This window comes from Caretta caretta, chromosome 1 (genome assembly GCF_965140235.1).
Source record: "Caretta caretta isolate rCarCar2 chromosome 1, rCarCar1.hap1, whole genome shotgun sequence".
NCBI classification, from domain to species: Eukaryota; Metazoa; Chordata; order Testudines; family Cheloniidae; genus Caretta; species Caretta caretta.
The window spans coordinates 349,726,585-349,747,532 of record NC_134206.1 but is presented as its reverse complement, the minus strand read 5'-3'; the positions used below and the strand labels follow the sequence as shown (position 1 = coordinate 349,747,532).

The following is a 20,948-nucleotide window of genomic DNA, read 5'->3' as shown; positions in this document are numbered from 1 at the left end:
TGTGGAATGGTAGGGATAAGGACATAGCCCATGATGCCACATGGCATGCTGGGAGATGTAGTGAGCTGCTTACCATGTAGTTCTCTAAGGACTGCAAAGGGTGGGATTTCTGTAGATCAGCCAGGGTCTGCACCATTTCGGTTTGCTACCTGAGAAGCCCCATTGTGTCCTGGTGCATCTCCTTCTCCTTTTCCTGCTGGGATTCCTGGGCCTTTGTCCTGTCAGCTCCGTCCTTCTCCATGCCCTTTGCCATGTTGGCCTTTCAGACCCTTTGATCATGATCTGAGGCAGCACTGGCTTGTAGCATCTCACTGAACATGTCCTTCCTAGTCCTTTTCCTTCTCCTCCTCATCAGGGTCCGGCATGCAATGGCTGTGGAGGGAGCACCTCTCAAGGCTGCAACGGCAGCAGCTGCTGATAAAAACAGGCAGGTGTGTCATTGGATTTCCAGTCAAAAGGAAAAGATATGTTTCAAAACTCCCTTCCGTTATTCTCATAAAAGTGTTTAATAAGGCACGCCTATTGACGCTTCAGTTTTGGAGTGACTCTGCACAGCACCACTCTGTCCCAGCCAGGGTGAGTGTTGCCCGCCCAGGGCAAGGTGGAAGAATGGAAATCCAGTTGTACGAAACAATACAATGTTGGTCCCTATTCCGTGGATATGCGTATAGGGCAGGGGAACTGAATATTGGCACTATTTTCCACAAGCAGTGGTGATTTTAGCTGGTATCTCACTCTCGAGAGTAACAAAGGCACAGTAAGCTAACCTGTTAATGGCGTCCAGGAGCTCGCTTTCGCTCCCCCCCCACACCCTCTTGGGGCCTATATGCCACTGGCTTGTTGACTGCAGTGGTGCTAGCCAAACTCATTGTGGCGTAGCATGGGAAAGTGCCCTACCACAGAGGAAGAAATAAGGCAGCCATCCCAAGAAGCCTTTGGGAAAGAATTGCAGAGTACCTCCATGAAAGTTTTCTTTCAGATCTCTCAGGATACAAGGGACATTCCTGTGTACATAAACAAAACACTCCATATGGCCCTCCTCCATCTCCCCATGCCTAACCCTACAGAGGAATGAACAGCAGATACCAACTCTGCCTCCGTTGGTTGGTCTGCTACCTCTTCTTGTGCGAGTAAAGCAATGACAAGTTGGTATCTTTGTCATGTCAACTTGGTGATGGACCAGGTGCCATCTTTAAATTTAAGCACTGTAAGGGAAAATGCCTGCACACAGAGGTCCCTTCCCCTTCATCAGGTTTGTCCAGGCTCGGCAGGCTGGACTGGCTAGATTGTGGGGAATTCTCTCCCCTCTTCCTCCTTCTCACTCTTCACAGCAGGAGTCTCTGACTTGGGCTCTTCCAAGGTATCCACAATGGTTTGTGGGGTGCTGATGGGGTCTTCACCAAATATGGCATGCAGCTTGTTGCAAAAGTGGCCGGTCTGCAGCTCAACACCAGAATGATTGTTGGTCTCCCTGGCCTTGTGGTATGCTGGCACAGTTCCTTTGCTTTCATCTGTCATTGCTGCTGATCCCTGTTGTACCCTTTGCCTGCATCTCCGGTGCAATCTTTTTGTAGATATCTGTTTCTGTGGCTGGTCCGTAGCTGTGTTTGCACAGCATCTTCTCACCACAGGCCCAGGAGATCCAGTACTTCCTGTCTATCCAGGCAGAAGTGCATCTAGTGTGTGTGGAGCCGGCATGGTCAATTGGGCCGTTGCACACAACGAGAGAGCTGTTAGGTGTGCTTGCCACGGTAGGGAATCAGGAAAAGGCATTTCAAAAATATGCAGGCTGGTTTTTGGGGGACGGGGGTTTGCTTTTGGTCTGCATGACCCTGAGCAATGCAGTTCACAATTGAGACCAAAACAATCACTGTTGCAGGGAATGTGACATGGAGAACTGTTAGGGTTGATACAGGTCACACAATGTTTGCACTCACACTCTGTCGATCTCAGTAGATTGACCATTGCTCAATGGCATTTGGGGAGGTGGTTTTACTGTGTCACTGTAATCGGGTGCTTATGTTGGAGGGAGATTAATTTGAGTGTAGATACCGGCATAAATAGGTCAACACAAGGAAATTTATATCGACCTAACTTCATAGTGTAGACCAGGCCTTACAAACTAAGTGAGTCCAGGGACTGTACGTAGGCACCTTAAATGAGTCATGACTCGGCGCTTTTACTATCAAACTACTATTTGGTGACTAACGTGTAATAAGATCGGGTCTGTGTCCAGTTCCTAGTGTACAGCTCTCTACATAATAGGCAGGCTTGTAGGCAGTCTGAGGGGCCAGTGACTAAGTGGGTGGAGAATGTAGAGAGATGGAACTTGGAGAGGCCATAGACAAGAGTTGCAGTAGACAAGGTGAGAGGAGATGAAGACATGAATAGAGACTGGCACAGTCAAGGAGAAGCTGTTGCTGAAGTAGTGATGGGAATTGTGGTCTGGGGCTGGGGGGGGAGGGGGGCGCAATTCCGGGTGAAGATTGATCCTGAGGTTGTGGACAGTAGAAGCAGAAGGGGAGGTCTCAGTTGAAAGAAAGATGCTCTTGTTGCCCAAGAGAAACGCATCTGGGCTATTTAGCTGATCAACTCAAAACTGGAAAGAACACAAATTGTAGGGCATGTCTGTGAGCGATGCATAATTGCGAAGTATTTTTACCCTCAAGTGACCAGGTATTTGGACATTTACTGTAACTTGAACCTGTGTCCCCCTTTCCATTGCAGATTGTCTGACTTCTTCCACACCACAAATTCCCTTCTTTTGCTTGTTGGTGGGGTCGGGGATATTTTATTCTGCTTGATGTGTCCTCATTCTCTCATTCTCCAGCTGCCTCATATACCGACAGCTCTGATGATGAGACTTCCCCTAGGGACAAGCAACAGAAGAACTCCAAAGGCAGCAGCGATTTCTGTGTGAAAAACATAAAGCAGGCAGAGTTTGGGCGCCGAGAGATTGAAATTGCTGAACAAGGTAAAAGGAGGCAGGCTCCTCAAGTTTGATGCTGTTGTGTTCTGGACTTCTCACCTGAACAGCTTCAAATCCGGAGTACCTCATACTTTCCCATCCTGCAGAGCTTATAGCAAGGGCTTATTGAAACTGTTTTTCAGCAGCAAATTGGGTTTTTGACTAAAGGAACCTTTCCCTTTCGTCAAAAAGAAAAAATGTTCTAAACACAAAATATTTCAGTGAAAAACAGAAATATTTCAGTTTGGATTTTCCATCTTGGTGCCTCATGGGAGATGCAATTGTGTTTCCTCATGTCTTTATCCTCCACTATGGGCCAGCTTCCCCAGCCAGACTATACCTCTCACAATACACCCTTGATGCAACTACCTCTCCTCATCATAAAGGGAGACCATGGTGCATGATGGGGAAATGGAGTCTGACCAGGAACCCCAGAGAATAAGAGCATGTGACACCACAGAAATGTTTCTGAATTAAATATTTCAGTTTTTGGACAAAATATTTTTTCCCTGAAAAGTCTAATTTTTCCATGGGAAAATTTTGACAAACTATTTTTTCATATTTGTTGAAATTTTCCATAGAGCAGAGAATAAGTCCATTTTTTGACCAGCTCTACTCATAACATTTTATACTTAAGGGTTCAAGTAGATGACCTGAAACTTCTCTTTGCCCTATTACAACAGAGCTACGTGATACACTTCCAACCAGGTGTAAAAGGCAAGAGGCTCCAGTAGCTAACACAAAATAGGGAAATATTTGTGTCCTAAAATTTCTTAGGCTACCTTATCTCCTCTCTGTGCATCTTCTTAAAGTGCTCCCCATCCTTTCCTTGGGAGGTTCAGTGTCCCACTGATTTCTTCTGGCACTGTTCCTGCTAATAACAGTTAGGTTAGCCTATCATAGAACAGAAAAAACATATCCTGTGATCTCAGTGACCCACAATAGAGAAATTATTGAATTTTTAAAGACCCATTATTACAAACAGAAGACAATGGTTATCAAATACTTCACAAATAATAGGCAAAGTTGTAAAAATGCTGATTAGTTCAGACAACTTGTGAAAGGGGACCAAATCCAATTACTAGATTGTTCACAAGGATGAGAGTAGTCACAAAAAGAGTGGGCTTATCCAAGTCTCAGCTCTCTAGACAGGGACTGAAATTCTTACACAGCCATAACAGTAGTAGTGCCAACTATTGGATTTTACCATGAGTCTCGTGATATTTGATTTTCTTCAAGCCCCAACTCATTTAGACAAGTGATTATGTGAAAATTTCAGCTTCCATTGGGGAGGGTGCAGTACGTTTCTAGCTGTTCTGGCTGCAGAGAAAAGCTTGAAACCATGACTAGGCTGCACCCTAAACACTTAAACAACAGAAGGCAAGTAAAAAGAATCTAAAACAAATTATTTTTTTAAAAATCTTAATATTTTTAAGCCAATGTCATGATTTGGGGGGCCTGACTCCAGGCTTTTGAGGGTTTGGGGTTGGCAGTACTGCACAGATTTATTACCATAGATCTTAAATGCTAAGGCAAGGTAGGGCAGCGGCGCTGGATGTCTGCTTCTTTGTGATGACTCTTCTTTGCTTTTTAATGATGAATTTTTCTTTCCTTCCAGAGATGCCTGCACTTATGGCTTTAAGAAAGCGTGCTCAGGGAGAGAAGCCATTGGCTGGGGCCAAGATTGTGGGCTGCACGCACATAACTGCACAGACTGCCGTAAGGCCCTGTTTTATTTATTTAGTTCTTTTCCCTTTGCAGTGGGCATTTCAGCAAGAAGCCTCTTTAAATTCCACTGTAGGGTGACTCCATTGGTATACAAAGCATGTGCTCCTAGGAAATAGTCTCCCTGAAATAGGCATCGTTACATAATGCCATGTTTGGAGAAAAATAGATTTCCCAGAGATTGGATGACTTGGGATAGCTGAAGGGATATGCTGCCAGTGACTGATAGGTCCCCTGTCTGAGCCTGGCCCAGGACGGTAATGACTGTAATGCTACTTACTGTTGGCTGTTCAGTGACCGGTGTGAGACAGGTTAGTGGGTCTCAGTCCAGTTCCCAAACAATGGCAGTCCACAGCCCAAAAAACACCAACGCAATTGGCACTAATTCATACCCTTGTTGGCAGTCTCAGCAGGGAGGCCAAAGAATGGATAGGCCACGAAGACTGAAACCTGTTCTCTGTCCTTCCGGGGCAGGAGCACATTGGCAGGGCAGTGTCAGGGAATCTTGCACTCTCTTTGTCTGTGCTGCAGCTGCTCTTGGGGACAAAGAGGACTTCAGTCTCCAGAGATGTTAATCCAGCACATTTCACCAAAATCGCTTTTTAAAAAGGAGACTTGCTGACTTCTGTAAAGGTCTATTTAATAAGGATGTGTGTCTATCTGTATCTCATCTTTTAAGATGTGAGCAGTGCATGTGTGTGTCTGTGAGTCATAGCTGTGAGTAATGATGATTAAGAAAACCCCCCACAAATCTTAGAATAAAACAAGAGGGAAGTGGGATCTAGTGATTGTGAAGGTAAAGGTGAAGGTACTGTGTGATTCAGGACTCTTGGATTTTTGAATTTTCCGAGCACTAGAAGGGAATGAGCTCTAATGACTAGAGCAGGGGATTGGGATTTGGGGCTTTGCTATATCTGGATGAAATGGACTAGGCGCATTGGAATTACTATTTTATTTTTGTATTCATTTGTTTTAAATGATAGGATCTCTGATGCACAGTCTGTCTGTCTCTGTTTCATATAGCACTGACTGCTCTGTCAGGGCTTGTCTACACAGCGCTGCATTAGCCCGCACTAAATGCCAGGGTGCACTGGCATGCTGTGCACTAACTGGCCCAGGTGGCCACTGCTGGCATGCACTAAAGTTCAGTAGTGCACACGAGGGGGCTCTTAGTGCATGCCAGCAAGGGATTAAGTGAGCCAGTTAGCACAACACAATAGTGAGCACTGGAATTTACACTCCTCTGAGGAGGACTAATGCACCGTGTAGACAAGCTCTCGATGTTTAAAGAAACTACAGTGAGCCCATTTAAATCTGTTTCACAGTAATTACGGAGCTTGATATCTGGCTTCATATAAATCTCGATGTTTAAAGAAACTACAGTGAGCCCATTTAAATCTGTTTCACAGTAATTACAGAGCTTGATATCTGGCTTCATGTAAAAGTATATTTGCACAAAGGCCTCCTAATTCAGTGCAATTCATGTGAAAACAACATCACTCATTACCTTCTGAGGCTGGGACTGGATGACAGGGGACGGATCACATGGTAATTGCCCAGTTCTGTTCATTTCCTTTGAAGTATCTGGCGTTGGCCGCTGTCAGGAGACAGGATACTGGGCTAGATGGACTATTGGTCTGACCCAGTACGGCTGTTCTTGTTTTCTTTGATCCAGGTGCTAATGGAGACTCTTGGTGCCTTGGGTGCTCAATGCCGATGGGCTGCCTGCAACATCTATTCTACTCTCAATGAAGTGGCTGCTGCCCTGGCTGAAAGTGGTAAGGGATTTTCCCTTCTTCAGCGTGCTTTAGAGAGATTCCTTTCAGCCTTTAAATATTAATACTGTAAAAGAGGACACTGCTCTAGTGTACTATGTTCTTTTTCAAATAGTTTTCCCTTCACTGTAAAATAAACCTTTAGAAGCTTGAAATCTTTCCAATGTTTCGACATTCATCTCCCTTCCATCTTGTATGTTCACACAGGTGTGTAGGCTGGTAAGTTATGAGGCAAGGTTGCATATGTTCATTTATTGATTAGCATTACTTAGAAAGCTGGACTATTCACCCTGCTTTGTTCTTGCAGGGTTGCTGGTGAGTATTAGCCATTCATACTGATTTAATCAAATATATTGCTTCTCAGAAGCAGAGAAAATCCTGTGGATTTGAGGCGTAAGGAATGAAACTGGAAATCAAACTTTGGCCTAAGCAGCCTTGGCAAGACATGTGGCTTGTTTAGCGTTAGAGGTTAAGATTTTCAAAGCAGTGCAGGGGATTGAACTACATATCTTCTAGTAATTTTCATGCATTTCAATCCCCTGCTCTGCTTTGAAAATCACAACCAGAAATTTTGCTTCTCTGGAGTGTAAATGTACTTAACAGTTGATATCATCTATTGCTAGCCCCCTCTGCAGTCTGTATAAGAAAGCTACCCGGACAGCCTTTTGATATGTAAATAACTATTGCACATGCTGTAAATATTACTGTCCCTGCAAATGGCTTTCTGTACTATAGTTAGGAATTAAGAATTGGGTCCTCCCCCTCAAGATGGTATATTTGAAGACTGGCTAGAACAACAATGAAAAGGAAGGGTCCGAACGCTTAGCTTTTATGACTTTTTGAAAAGCCCTTTCAAGACAGTCACTCTCCAGTAAGGCTCATTCCTGTCTGCTGCCCATGGTACCATGTCAGCACCTCCGCAACTAAAAGAGGCAAGAACCAGACCTCCGCTAGAGCAAGCGCTCCTTCCAGCGAGATTCTGTCAATATGGGCACTCTCAGGGTGACAGAAAGCAGTGCATCACCTTGACCATTCCACCTTTGCCAGGCTAGGGGACCACTCAAGTGACACTTTCATAGGTTGCATTAGTATGGAACTTTCTTCCTGTCTCTGTCAGGGTTCCCTGTCTTTGCCTGGAAGGGAGAGTCTGAAGATGACTTCTGGTGGTGTATCGATCGCTGTGTCAACGTCGAAGGATGGCAGCCTAATATGGTGGGTCTAAAATATGGTAGGAACTAAAACATCTGGCACATGTAATACAAGTTATTAAGACTGATGTCTCAGCTATAGTCTAGAGAGATGAAGGGTGGGGTAGGGTCCACAGAAGGTTTGGAATTATTAAAATGTTCCCTATTAAACCTTGAATGTAGAGTTCTGTGTTTCTTCATCAAAAGCTAATCATACTACTTGCCACCTACATAGCACTTATCTTCAAAGTGCATTAGAATTATGAACTGATCCTCACAATATAGGGAATTAACTTATCACTGTCTTACAAGTAGGGAATTGGAGGAGGTGGTTGACACACTTGCAAGAGACCTTACATGGAGCCAGTCCAGTTTTTGTCTATACAGGAAGGTTGCACCAGTTTTACTTAAGTCAGTTTTTAAACCGATGTAGTTAAACTGGTGTGAAGTCCTGTATAAGTGCTCTTATTTCCATTTGAGCAGTTTATTTCAGTATAACTTTTAAACTTGTTCCCAATCGAGTTAAGCTAAACTGCAAAAAACCACTCAAAGCAAAATAAGCATCCACACAGCAGTTTGCACCAGTTCAACTAGATCATCTTAAATTCACACCTTAGGTTATACCAGGGCAACTTTCCCATTTAGACAAGGCCTCCATTTCAGAGCCAGGGTTAGGACTCCAGAGACCTTGACAACTAGCCTGGGCTCATTGTATCAGATTGCAAAACAGTAAGAAGCATAGCTTCTTGCTTTAATGGCTTGTGATATCTTTGCGCGTAGGGCAATCCCAGAACCCTGAACTTGGCAAGTGGAATAGTTTTCAGTTCTCAGATGTTTTATTCCTACAACATTTGAGACTGGTCCTTGGCTCTGGAGCTCACAATCTAATGGATGGTAGATTTTGTGATGTATCTGTATCGCTTAAGTTTGCTCATATTGAATTATTTGGGATGTGTTAGAGTTTTCTTTCTTTAAGTACACCTGTGTTCACTTTATTTTCTCCATCCCCTTTAGAAGGTTTGGGGAATAGTCAGATAATCCATCCCCTCAGCCATAAATCTGCATATGGAAAATTCAATTAAAGAAATGATAAATGGCTTATGTTGGGGAATAAGCTTCCATCAGTAGTGACAGCAATCACTGAGTTGGTGTCCAAGAAATCAAAACCCTTCCTGCACCTGCACATTTGTCCTACGATAGTTTGACTCAGCTTCTTGGTTCTGTGCAATGTGTTTGGATGTCTGATGTCTTCTCAGAATTCCTCTTTGTGAGGATGGCATTGTGGATCTGCAGAGCTCTTTCATGTGGTCCACACAACAGAGCATTCTTCTTCAAGTATATCCCCTGTGGGTGTTCCACCATAGGATATGCATGGGCCCATGCACTCGTGACTGGAAATTGTAAATAGCTGTTACTGCACTCGAGCAAAGCAGAGCTTTGTGCTCCCATGTGAGAGCATAGAGGGAGGTACAGACCCAGTTCCCGCCACTCCAGCTCCTTCTCAACCGCCTGCAGCTTGAAACAGCACTGTTGTGGTGTCCGCTGTTTACACCTTCCCGCTTGCCTTATTTTATTTTATAAAAATAAAATTTTATTTTATTTTATTTTTATTTTATTTTATTTAGTTAGTTATTATTTTCTGGTTAATTTTTTCTCAGTTTTAGCACAGCTTGTTCATGAAGGGGTGGGGGTCCCCTCCTACAAACTTCTTGCATTAGTGCTTTCGGCATTTCCCTGTGTTACGCCTAAAACCCCACAGTTCAAGTCCTGCCAGACCCGCCATTTCCCCACAGTGACAGGCATTCTAGTTGTCTCCAAGACACATCCTGTCAAAGCGTAAATCTGCCTGGGGTTCAAAGGCAGGTCTTGTAAAGATAGAGAGGCTAGGTTGAAGCTTCTCTTAGTAGAACACTCCCTAGCTCCGATGGGGTCTGCTTCCTCCTCCCCCACCGTCTCTTCTCCTCCCCCCTCAGTCTCTCAGGCTGCTCCGGTGGCTTCCAGAGCCTTAGAGGTAGTTCCAGAGATCAAGACCTCTGAAAGGATGAAGTCCCTCTCATCCACCAAACTCTAGAAACAGTGATAGGTCACCTTATAGTGCTGAGTCTCGGGAGACCTCGCATCCCATAATGGGACTGCAACATGGCCTTTCATTCACACTTATGCCAAGCACTACATAATCTTACCTGCTTCCAGGGCTGACATTACCTTTGGTGATGTCATCCTCCAAACTGTCTTGGATTTCTCCTCAGCACCCACCTCCATGTTCACATACTGCTTGGGAGTCTCCTACGGTGGAGCACCTTTAGGGGCAGATGTTGTGCAGGAGGAGAGGTTACTTACCTGCACATTAACTTGAGTTCTTCGAGATGTTTTGTCCCTGTGGGTGCTCCATCTCCCATCCTCCTTCCCTTCTGCGGCAGTCTTCAGCTTCACAATTGCAAAGGAATTGGAGTCGCAGCGGAGCTGCACCTTCTTATATGTCCTCACATGGGAGCACGAGATGCTACCCTGTATCAGCATAGACCCATGGACACTGCTGTTCACAATCTCCAGTCAAGAGTGCACCAGTTCTGTTCTGTGCATGAACCAAAGTGAAATAAGTCATCTGGGGACAGACATGTGAAGGGGAAATAGGGTACAGCAAATTGATCTGGGGGAGATTTGGGAATTACTATTTTAAAAAGAACCTTATAGTCTGACAAGCAGCTGCAATGAGAGACTAACAGGATTCCAGGTTTGCATTGTTGGAGGCATAAAATGCAAATCAAAGGAGAAGGTATTTCTACGTAGGGGGTGGATTAGATCTCTGCTGGGATAGTGGACCCAGCAATTGTCTGTGCCAGAGGATATAAATGTCCCTTTTGAAGAGAGTGAAGAGTGAAGATGCAGTGATGTTTCTGTTACCATGTTTTGGCCCCTCAGAGTTCTCTGAGCCACGCTGAGCGCACTAAAATCAGGAGGGGATTGATACAGTGCAGCTATATGAACACTCCGGTCTAACAAAAAGTCTGGCGTTGACTGCAAGTAGTAGCAGAAAGGCAAGATGGGGATAATGCTCAGAAAGGTTGATTTGCATGAAAAACTCCTCCCTGGCGTGGTCATGCAGGTGAAGATTGATTTGCTAACATGATAACTAGGAAGGATTCTAATGAAACAAAATAAAGAAGATGTATGAGGAAACTACAGGAAAATGAGCATGAGGTGGATCTTGCTTTTAGAGTAATTTATGTACATTCTGCTGTCTGAAGGTGGCCATCCGTGGAGGCATTCCAGAGACCCAGTCTCGAGCCTTCATGTCCTCTTACCTTATACTCTCCTAGGAAGGAGAAACTTGCTAAAAGCCAGAATTCTGCTCTGTGTATGCATATTCACAAGAGGACTCTCTGCCCTATCAATGAAATGAGGATTGATGAAACCAAGAGATTCAGTAGTTGTGTGTACTCCAAGTGAAATATAAGTAGCTTGAAAGGAATCAAGAGTGGAGAATGAGTCTTATCTCTAATATTTCACTCTCATGTCAATTTCTTCATTCCATTAGATCTCTAGATTTTAAATGAAAGGTGTAATCTGAGCACAGGTCTGAGAGTCAGGAACTCCTTAGTTCTGATCTCTGCATTGCCACCACCCTGTGTGGATTTGGCAAGTCATTTAACCTCTTAGTGCCTCGGTTTCCCCATATGTAGAATGGAGATTATATCTGTTCACACTGGAGTTTGTTTTCTTGTAAAGCACTTGGAAGAGGAAAAGGAGATGGTGTTTATTATTATTATGTAATATTTTGTGGAGCACTGACAATGTGCTACTCTTTCCAAACATTCAGAAAGGAACAGTTGGTCCCTGCACTGAGGAGCTCATCGTCAAAGGAGAGAGAGAGAGATTATGGGCATGGGCTCCAATAATAATCAGCACTTTGCATTTCTAAATCACTATATAAACAACTAATGATGGCAGCATTCTGGTTCAATACACACACCGCAAGCCATGTTATCACAGAAGGAAAATTTAGATGGAGATTGCCAAGTGCTCTTCTGATATTCCATTGTGTGCTGTGTCTGTAAAAGCTGGGAGTGAATTTTGTGTTTGGAATGGAGTTAAAAAGAACAAAGCAGTGTATAGCAATTATTTGATTCTGTATAGAGTAGCACCAATAAATAGCTGGGCACGCCTCAGAACCAGTAGGGGGCGTGGGGAGCCAGGCTTTCAGGCCCTCAGCACATCATCCGTTGTTCATTAAAACCTGCTTTGTGTTCCTTCTGCGATTTGGCAGCTGTCTCCTACTCTGAAGTGTTACTCATTATGTGCTGTGCTGGGGATGTCACTTCAGCTACCTACCTGGAGCTAGCTGAGGGGAGCGGAGGAGTTAAGGAGGTGCAAATTTTGTCTGTAGTGATTCTCCCCCCACCCCCCCAGCCTTTTAATTAGATCCCAGTTCGGGGAGGAAACCTTGTGAAATCCTGTGCAGTATGAACCTGGAAATAAAAGGCTTTTTCCTGAATATCCTTTAGGACAGTCATTGCTCTATATTCCAGCCAGGTATACTCGCCCCAGGAGTATCACAGAAGGGACTAGACACCTGAGTGCAGCTGCATATCTTGAGACTCAAGCAAAGCAGAATTTTATGGTAACAGTGTGCTGCAGTGCTCTTTATCGCCTGGCTGTTGGGATGCAGAGATGACAGTGATTGGCATGCTGTATGTAACGTGAGCACTCAGCACACAGAGTAGAGGGGTGCTGTGAGCTAATGGAACATACTGGATCCCTTAGACACCCCAACATACAAGCCCAGAATTGCTTGCAGAGCTCTCCATCCTTTTTGTGCACTTGTTAGGATTAGCTGAAAGAGTGTAATTGGAAGTAGTGGGGATTGGGGCCAGGGTATTTGGAAGGGGACCATAAAGACAGGGATCTACCACTTGAGAATCTCTGTTAGGTGGCTTTTTCTAATCCTTTCTGTGGCCCTCCAGTCACTACACATCAGGGACCATGGGTCTTGAACCCTGGTCTTTAGGGCTTTTTGGTGCCAGCAGGGTCTAGCCTGCCACACAGGGACTTGCTAACTGTTGTCAGAATGGGAGCTGAGCTCAGACACAGTTCTGGGAGATGATTGGCAGAACACTGGGGGAGCCCCAATTGGTCCACAGCCCCTATTTTAACCCAGCACAGGAACAGGAAGTTGTCCGTGCAGTTGGGATCCATGTTGCTCTGGATTGTGTGCCTTGTGTTGCCTGCTCACCTGGCTTCACTTCCTGGAATCCTGTACTGACCTGACTTTGGTTATTGATCTGTGGTTCTGCTCTCAAGTTTGTCTCCTTCTTCTGGTCTCCTGGTAACCTGATCCTGCCTGCCTCCCGACACTTGACTCTGTTTCGCCTCTGGCCTATTTCTGACTCTGATCCCCTGGAGTCAGACACAGCCTGACTCCTACTTTGACCACAAGGTCACACCCATGTCCCGGTCATGACAGCAGACAGTGATTATAATCACATTGTGTTAGATAAAATTTGTGTCTGAAAAGCCTTGATCCATCTTGCAGATGCTATTGTATGCCGCAGAAAACCTTAAAAATAAAATCAACTAATGTCAAGGAGTATCTGGACATTCACCCTAGTTTATTGTAGCCTGTGCTACATCTTTATGGTTGATTACATGTACTTAGTAACTGCCTGGTAACTACATTCTCATGTGCTACCTTAAGTTGAGTTTATATAACACCGGCCATGGGTGCATTAGAACTGTGCTTCCAAACTTTTCAGTACTGTGGCTTCTCTACAGATATTTTAAAATTGAGTGGCTCCCCAGTACCAGATACCATTTTTTTTTTTTTTTTCACCAACTCAGGAAGCTACAAGAGTTCAGACACTAGTTTCAAGTTGGTCACTAGACAGTTTTGCATCTTTATTCAACTACATAGTTTATTTAATTATATAATCTTATCAGTATTTTTAAAACTATCATTTGAAAATATGGATTTTTGATTTGTTTGGACACAGCCTAAGATTTTAATGACAAGAATGGGCCTGTTAAATAAAAGTTCTTCCACTATTGCACCTGCTTTGATAAATCTCACATGACACAGAAGCTGAGCCATGTTTGCTGTGTCTGTGGATTCATGTAGCTGCAGTGCAAAATATTGATTCTTCTTAGCTTGTTCTGGCAACTGGCCCTGGACACAAGACATGAAAATCCAAACATCCTCTAGTTATCATCGTATTGTCTACTTTTCTTCCTTTTCTGCTTAACTGCATTAAAATCATCATCATCTTCAGCCCAATGTTTGCAACATGTAGACTTAGCACTTAGTAAAAACTGTCCCATTGTAAAGTAAAATGCACCTGTCTTTTCCTCTGCCCCGCCCCATTGCCCTGTTGGCTGATGCTGGTGCCGCAGGCAGCACTGTTTTTGTATCCCTTCTCTCTCTTCTCCAGCAGGGGGCTTTCAGACAGGAGACTTCCTGCTGAAAGCGTCCCAGAGCAGCAAGTCTCCCTGTTGGAAGCCCCCTGTAGGAGTGGAGGGCAGAGAGAGGCTGCCAGCACCACAGCAGCTGCAGAATAAGATGCAGACCCATAGGTAAAACAGGTGATTGTTAAGCTTATTTTATTAGTTTCTTAATTAGAAAAAAAAAACAAAAATGGGCATATCAATTAAAAACAAATTCCCAAACACTCCCCTGTGAACCCTTTCTGGGTCCCCAAGGGAGCCATAGCTCACTGGATTAGAAAGCTTGAGATCTTTTTCCGTCTCTAATTTTTAGGCTGAATTATGGTCCGTAGTAAGGCATTAATTTTTCAGAGAGCACTTAACTTGTATTTAGCATCAAACCAGCATAAGCAGATCTGCTCATTTTAATTGTTTTAATAAAGCAATAAGTTTGGCTATTAACATTCCACCATGAGGAGCACATTCCATAAGGAATGTCTTTTATAATGTGGCTTTTATCTCCTTTGGTAAAGTGGTTCATTAGGAGGGACTGGATGGTTCAGGGGATTGGTGAGCTGCTAGGAAGCCTGGTATTTCTAGGTTCCAAATTCAAATCCAGCCTGGGTAGGGTGTGACCAAAAGTTACTGACTAAAGACTGTTCAGTGGCCTATGTGAAACACAATGGGTTTCCCAATATAAAATTATTATTACAGTTGTCATTAGTTGGCCTCACTGTTCACAGTCAGAGCAGAAAGGCCAGAGACTGGGCTATGGTCAACAAACATTTCCCTGTCACTTCCAGAGATGGTCCCTCCTGCTGGAGCTTGCACTGCTGCTGTTTGCGCTGTCCCTAATCTGAGGATAAATCCTGAGGGCCTGAGCAGTCCCTCTCCAGCCTCATTAAACAAAAATGTAACCAAAGTGTCATTGCTCCATTGAATAGTCCTTGTCTTGGCTTTGTCTGGGGTGTTGCAACGGCCCTATGGCCTACATCATACCAAGATGTGGACTTGCTTCAGAAGCTGGAATTCAGTGAATAATTTACCTGTGGTGTTATTAACGAAGGAGGTCAATGGCCTCGCTGGTTTTCAGTACAGTGACTTGGTGCAACTTTCTCATTACAGATCTTGGATGATGGAGGGGACCTGACCCACTGGATTTACAAGAAATACCCCAACATGTTTAAGAAGATCAAGGGGATAGTAGAAGAGAGTGTGACTGGGGTCCACAGGTAATGGAGCTGTATCCACAGCAAGCACATAGCCCTCTGGGAAAAGGATCCTGTGTGTGTCTCACATACTCAGCACTCACAAGAAGCTGTGACATACCATATCTCAGCCTGTTGCCTGAACTTTGATCCTACAAATACAGCCTTGCAGTAGTTTCCTGTTGGTGTGGATTAGCTCTTAAAAAATAAAAAGTCACATTTACTCTCCCCATCTAAAAATAAACTTGAAAACGTCTAATGATCTGAACCTGAGACTAGGAGGTAGGAACTTCTGAGTTCTCATTCTGATTCTGCCATTGACTCTTGTGTGAGCTTGAGAAAACATCTAACCTCTTTTTCCCATCTGTAACATGGGAGTAATACGTGCCTGCCTTGCCAGGGATGTGAAGAGGAAGGGACGGTGAGAAGAGGAGTGAGGATTGGTGTTACAGTGCAAGGGGAAAGTGTAGTTGGCTTTGGCAAAAGTGAGAAGCTTAGAGTCAATCTCAAACTGAAGTGCACGGGAAGGAGTGAGATTGTAGGAGGAAATGACTCCATAGCTTGAGGGAGGGGGAGAATTCCAGACAGACAAGTCAGCAAAAATGCGTGACACCCATACCTCAGCCTATGGAAGCAGAGGAGTAGTGGGAGAAGTGATTAACAAAATCAGAAGGAAGGTCTGAGCAAGTGTGTGGTTTGAGCAAATCAGCAAGTCAGTTTTCAGTTGGAGGAGGCGATGGATTGCAAGGTAGGGAAGGTGAGTCAGAACAGTAGGGAGGAATGGGAAGCTAGCAAAGGTGGCAGAGGATGAGGGCAACAGTCTTTTTTTTTTTCTTGCAGTGAGAGCATAATATGGCTGCAGCTCTCGAAACTGGCTGAAGTTTAGAATAGGGATCTAGGCATGCTGTGAAAAAGGGAATTGAAACTGTGGAGATAGGAAGTGCTGGCTGAAACCTGATTAAGATTTCAGCAGAGGCAGGGTGAAGAAAAGGACCTGATTTGACAGTATTCTATCAGTGGCAGTCAGAGATGTATGGGCAAGGCAGATGTGTAGAGAGCAAAGTAAGGTTAAGGGTAACTCCCTGCATTCTTGCTTCAGTGGCTAAGGTCTGAGTTAAGGATGCTGATGGGACGCACACAGGGAACACAAAACTTTTCATCCAAATGGACACGTTTAGTTTTTGAAGCATTTGGTATGGGAAATCACTGTATCTGGGAGCTAACACTTGAGGCTTGTAGATGGGTCAGAGAGTGCAATGAAGGAAATACACAGTTGGGCAGTCTGTGCACAGAAGTGTTGTCCAGGTTGTGGTAAACAGTAGAGAGCAAGAAGAAAGTCTTCTGGAGAAGGCATAATTGTACTCAGTGTATATTTGTGAGAGAGCTGATAGTTCACATTCTGGTTTGCAGGATACCAGCCAACTCTTGAACACATAACCAGGGCTTTGGAGCTGTGCTCTGGCTCCGCTCCAGCCCCAGGCAAAAACCTGCAGCTCCACTGCTCCGGAGCTGCTCCGCACTCCAGCTCCGGGCTCCGTACCAAAGCCCTACACATAACAATTGAATACTTTCAGGTTCTCTTCCTGTTTGTAGTCTAGAATTTAGATTTGTTATCTTGTTTATGTTTTCACTCTCATAGTAGTTAATCATAGCTGAGTACTTCCATAGAGAGATGCATTTCTGTCTATTGCCAGTAAAAAAAGTTCAACACAGCACATACTACAGCATGATTGTAACTTGCCTTACGTTGCAGTCAGTGTGCTGTCTGTGGCACCTTAGAGACTAACCAATTTATTTGAGCATAAGCTTTCGTGAGCTACAGCTCACTTCATCGGAAGCATACTGTGGAAAGTGTAGAAGATCTTTTATACACACAAAGCATGAAAAAATACCTCCCCCCACCCCACTCTCCTGCTGGTAATAGCTTATCTACAGTGATCACTCTCTTTACAATGTGTATGATAATCAAGTTGGGCCATTTCCAGCACAAATCCAGGTTTTCTCTCCTCCTCCTCCCCCCCCCCCCCCCCCCCACACTCTCCTGCTGGTAAACCCACTCTCCTGCTGGTAATAGCTTATCTAAAGTGACCACTCGCCTTACAATGTGTATGATAATCAAGGTGGGCCATTTCCAGCACAAATCCAGGGTTTAACAAGAACGTCTGGGGGGTGGGGGGGGGGTAGGAAAAAACAAGGGGAAATAGGTTACCTTGCATAATGACTTAGCCACTCCCAGTCTCTATTCAAGCCTAAGTTAATTGTATCCAATTTGCAAATGAATTCCAATTCAACAGTTTCTCGCTGGACTCTGGATTTGAAGTTTTTTTGTTTTAAGATAGGGACCTTCATGTCTGTGATTGCGTGACCAGAGAGATTGAAGTGTTCTCCGACTGGTTTATGAATGTTATAATTCTTGACATCTGATTTGTGTCCATTTATTCTTTTACGTAGAGACTGTCCAGTTTGACCAATGTACCTGGCAGAGAGGCATTGCTGGCACATGATGGCATAGATCACATTGGTGGATGTGCAGGTGAACAAGCCTCTGATAGTGTGGCTGATGTTATTAGGCCCTGTGATGGTGTCCCCTGAATAGATATGTGGGCACAGTTGGCAACGGGCTTTGTTGCAAGGATAGGTTCCTGGGTTAGTGGTTCTGTTGTGTGGTATGTGGTTGCTGGTGAGTATTTGCTTCAGGTTGCGGGGCTGTCTGTAGGCAAGGACTGGCCTGTCTCCCAAGATTTGTGAGAGCGTTGGGTCATCCTTCAGGATAGGCTGTAGATCCTTAATAATGCGTTGGAGGGGCTTTAGTTGGGGGCTGAAGGTGACCGCTAGTGGCGTTCTGTTATTTTCTTTGTTAGGCCTGTCCTGTAGTAGGTGACTTCTGGGAACTCTTCTGGCTCTATCAATCTGTTTCTTCACTTCCGCAGGTGGGTGTTGTAGTTGTAAGAATGCTTGATAGAGATCTTGTAGGTGTTTGTCTCTGTCTGAGGGGTTGGAGCAAATGCGGTTGTATCGCAGAACTTGGCTGTAGACGATGGATCGTGTGGTGTGGTCAGGGTGAAAGCTGGAGGCATGTAGGTAGGAATAGCAGTCAGTAGGTTTCCGATATAGGATGGTGTTTATGTGACCATCGTTTATTAGCACTGTAGTGTCCAGGAAGTGGATCTCTTGTGTGGACTGGACCAGGCTGAGGTTGATGGTGGGATGGAAATTGTTGAAATCATGGTGGAATTCCTCAAGGGCTTCTTTTCCATGGGTCCAGATGATGAAGATGTCATCAATATAGCGCAAGTAGAGTAGGGGCGTTAGGGGACGAGAGCTGAGGAAGCGTTGTTCTAAGTCCGCCATAAAAATGTTGGCATACTGTGGGGCCATGCGGGTACCCATAGCAGTGCCGCTGATCTGAAGGTATACATTGTCCCCAAATGTGAAATAGTTATGGGTAAGGACAAAGTCACAAAGTTCAGCCACCAGGTTAGCCGTGACATTATCGGGGATAGTGTTCTTGACGGCTTGTAGTCCATCTTTGTGTGGAATGTTGGTGTAGAGGGCTTCTACATCCATAGTAGCCAGGATGGTGTTATCAGGAAGATCACCGATGGATTATAGTTTCCTCAGGAAGTCAGTGGTGTCTCGAAGGTAGCTGGGAGTGTAGGGCCTGAGGAGGGAGTCTACATAGCCAGACAATCCTGCTGTCAGGGTGCCAATGCCTGAGATGATGGGGCGCCCAGGATTTCCAGGTTTATGGATCTTGGGTAGTAGATAGAATATCCCAGGTTTGGGTTCCAGGGGTGTGTCTGTGCGGATTTGATCTTGTGCTTTTTTCAGGGAGTTTCTTGAGCAAATGCTGTAGTTTCTTTTGGTAACTCTCAGTGGGATCAGAGGGTAATGGCTTGTAGAAAATGGTGTTGGAGAGCTGCCAAGCAGCCTCTTGTTCATATTCCAACCTATTCATGATGACAACAGCACCTCCTTTGTCAGCCTTTTTGATTATGATGTCAGAGTTGTTTCTGAGGCTGTGGATGGCATTGTGTTCCACAAAAAAACTTCAAATCCAGAGTCCAGCGAGAAACTGTTGAATTGGAATTCATTTGCAAATTGGATACAATTAACTTAGGCTTGAATAGAGACTGGGAGTGGCTAAGTCATTATGCAAGGTAACCTATTTCCCCTTGTTTTTTCCTACCCCCCTCCACCCCCAGACGTTCTTGTTAAACCCTGGATTTGTGCTGGAAATGGCCCACCTTGATTATCATACACATTGTAAGGAGAGTGGTCACTTTAGATAAGCTATTACCAGCAGGAGAGTGGGTTTGTGTGTGTGTGTGGGGGGGGGGGGGGGGAGAGAAAACCTGGATTTGTGCTGGAAATGGCCCAACTTGATTCTCATACACATTATAAAGAGAGTGATCACTTTAGATAAGCTATTACCAGCAGGAGAGTGGGGTGGGGGGAGGTATTTTTTTCATGCTTTGTGTGTGTAAAAAGATCTTCTACACTTTCCACAGTATGCATCCGATGAAGTGAGCTGTAGCTCACGAAAGCTCATGCTCAAATAAATTGGTTCGTCTCTAAGGTGCCACAAGTCCTCCTTTTCTTTTTTTCGAATACAGACTAACACGGCTGTTACTCTGAAACCTGTGCTGACTGTGCCATTTAAAATAAGTGATTTGGTCCAAATACTCATCTTAGTGGTTGCACTTTGTAAGGCTGTTTTAAGTCTCTCGCTGTGACCAGCTCTTACTACTTGCACCTAAATTGTAAGAAATGTGGGAGGAGGGCTCTAGGAACACACATATTTTGCGTTGAAAGGGCACCAAAGGGTATTGATCTGAAGTTGGAAGAAGCATGCTGTCATGCACTTGATAAAAATGTAAAGGAGCCAAGGACAGAACATGCTTTAGATTCTAATCTGGTAACTGGCAATTTTTCTGGACGGGACAAGCATAAATGCATTTACGAAATGAGGGATATACCTCCCATGCTAGAATTGGGAGGATGTCCACAGGTAGGTGCTAACTTTGGCTATGGAGATGTGTGCCACTCCTTACCAGCTAATCAAGAGAGGTAAGAGCATTTGGAGGCAGAACATAGGAAAACCTTTCTCAGTTTGTTTTTCATTCTCCTGTTCTCTCCCTTATTCCTTACAGGTTATACCAGTTATCTAAAGCTGGAAAACTCTGTGTTCCAGCTATGAACGTCAACGACTCTGTCACCAAACAGAAGTTTGACAACCTCTACTGCTGCAGAGAATCCATTCTTGATGGGTATGTAGCTCCCTGACTAAATAGAGCACTCTGTATGACTTCCATGCTTGGGTGTGTTTAGAAAAGACAGAAGTCCACTAAACTGGGTGACTGGGCAACAAAATGCCAGATGAAATTCAAAATTGATAAGTGAAAAGTAATGCACACTGGAAAAAATCAACCCAACTATACCTATATAATGATGGGTTTTAAATTAACTGTTACCATTCAAGAAAGAGATCTGGAGTCATTGTGAATAGTTCTCTGAAAACCTCAGCTCAACACGGAGTAACTGTCAAAAAGGCTGATGATGTTAGGAACTATTAGGAAAGGGATAGAAAATGAGAAAATATTATAATGCAACTATAAAATGCATGGTACGCCTACCCCTTGAATACTGTGTCTGGTTCTGGTCACCC

At 44.4% G+C, this 20,948-nt stretch overlaps 1 protein-coding gene across 6 annotated transcripts in view; it reads left to right on the top strand.

The window, feature by feature from the left end:
* The window catches only part of AHCYL2 (adenosylhomocysteinase like 2), a 215,161-nt gene that overhangs the window by 175,201 nt on the left and 19,012 nt on the right, over positions 1-20,948 (top strand). For all 6 annotated transcript variants that reach the window (XM_048836778.2, XM_048836779.2, XM_048836780.2 and 3 more), the window contains 6 exons: positions 2,831-2,974; positions 4,587-4,687; positions 6,369-6,471; positions 7,586-7,680; positions 15,198-15,304; positions 20,434-20,550. In XM_048836778.2, coding sequence (XP_048692735.2) covers positions 2,831-2,974; positions 4,587-4,687; positions 6,369-6,471; positions 7,586-7,680; positions 15,198-15,304; positions 20,434-20,550 — 667 coding nt within the window. The remainder of the gene's footprint in view (positions 1-2,830; positions 2,975-4,586; positions 4,688-6,368; positions 6,472-7,585; positions 7,681-15,197; positions 15,305-20,433; positions 20,551-20,948) is intronic.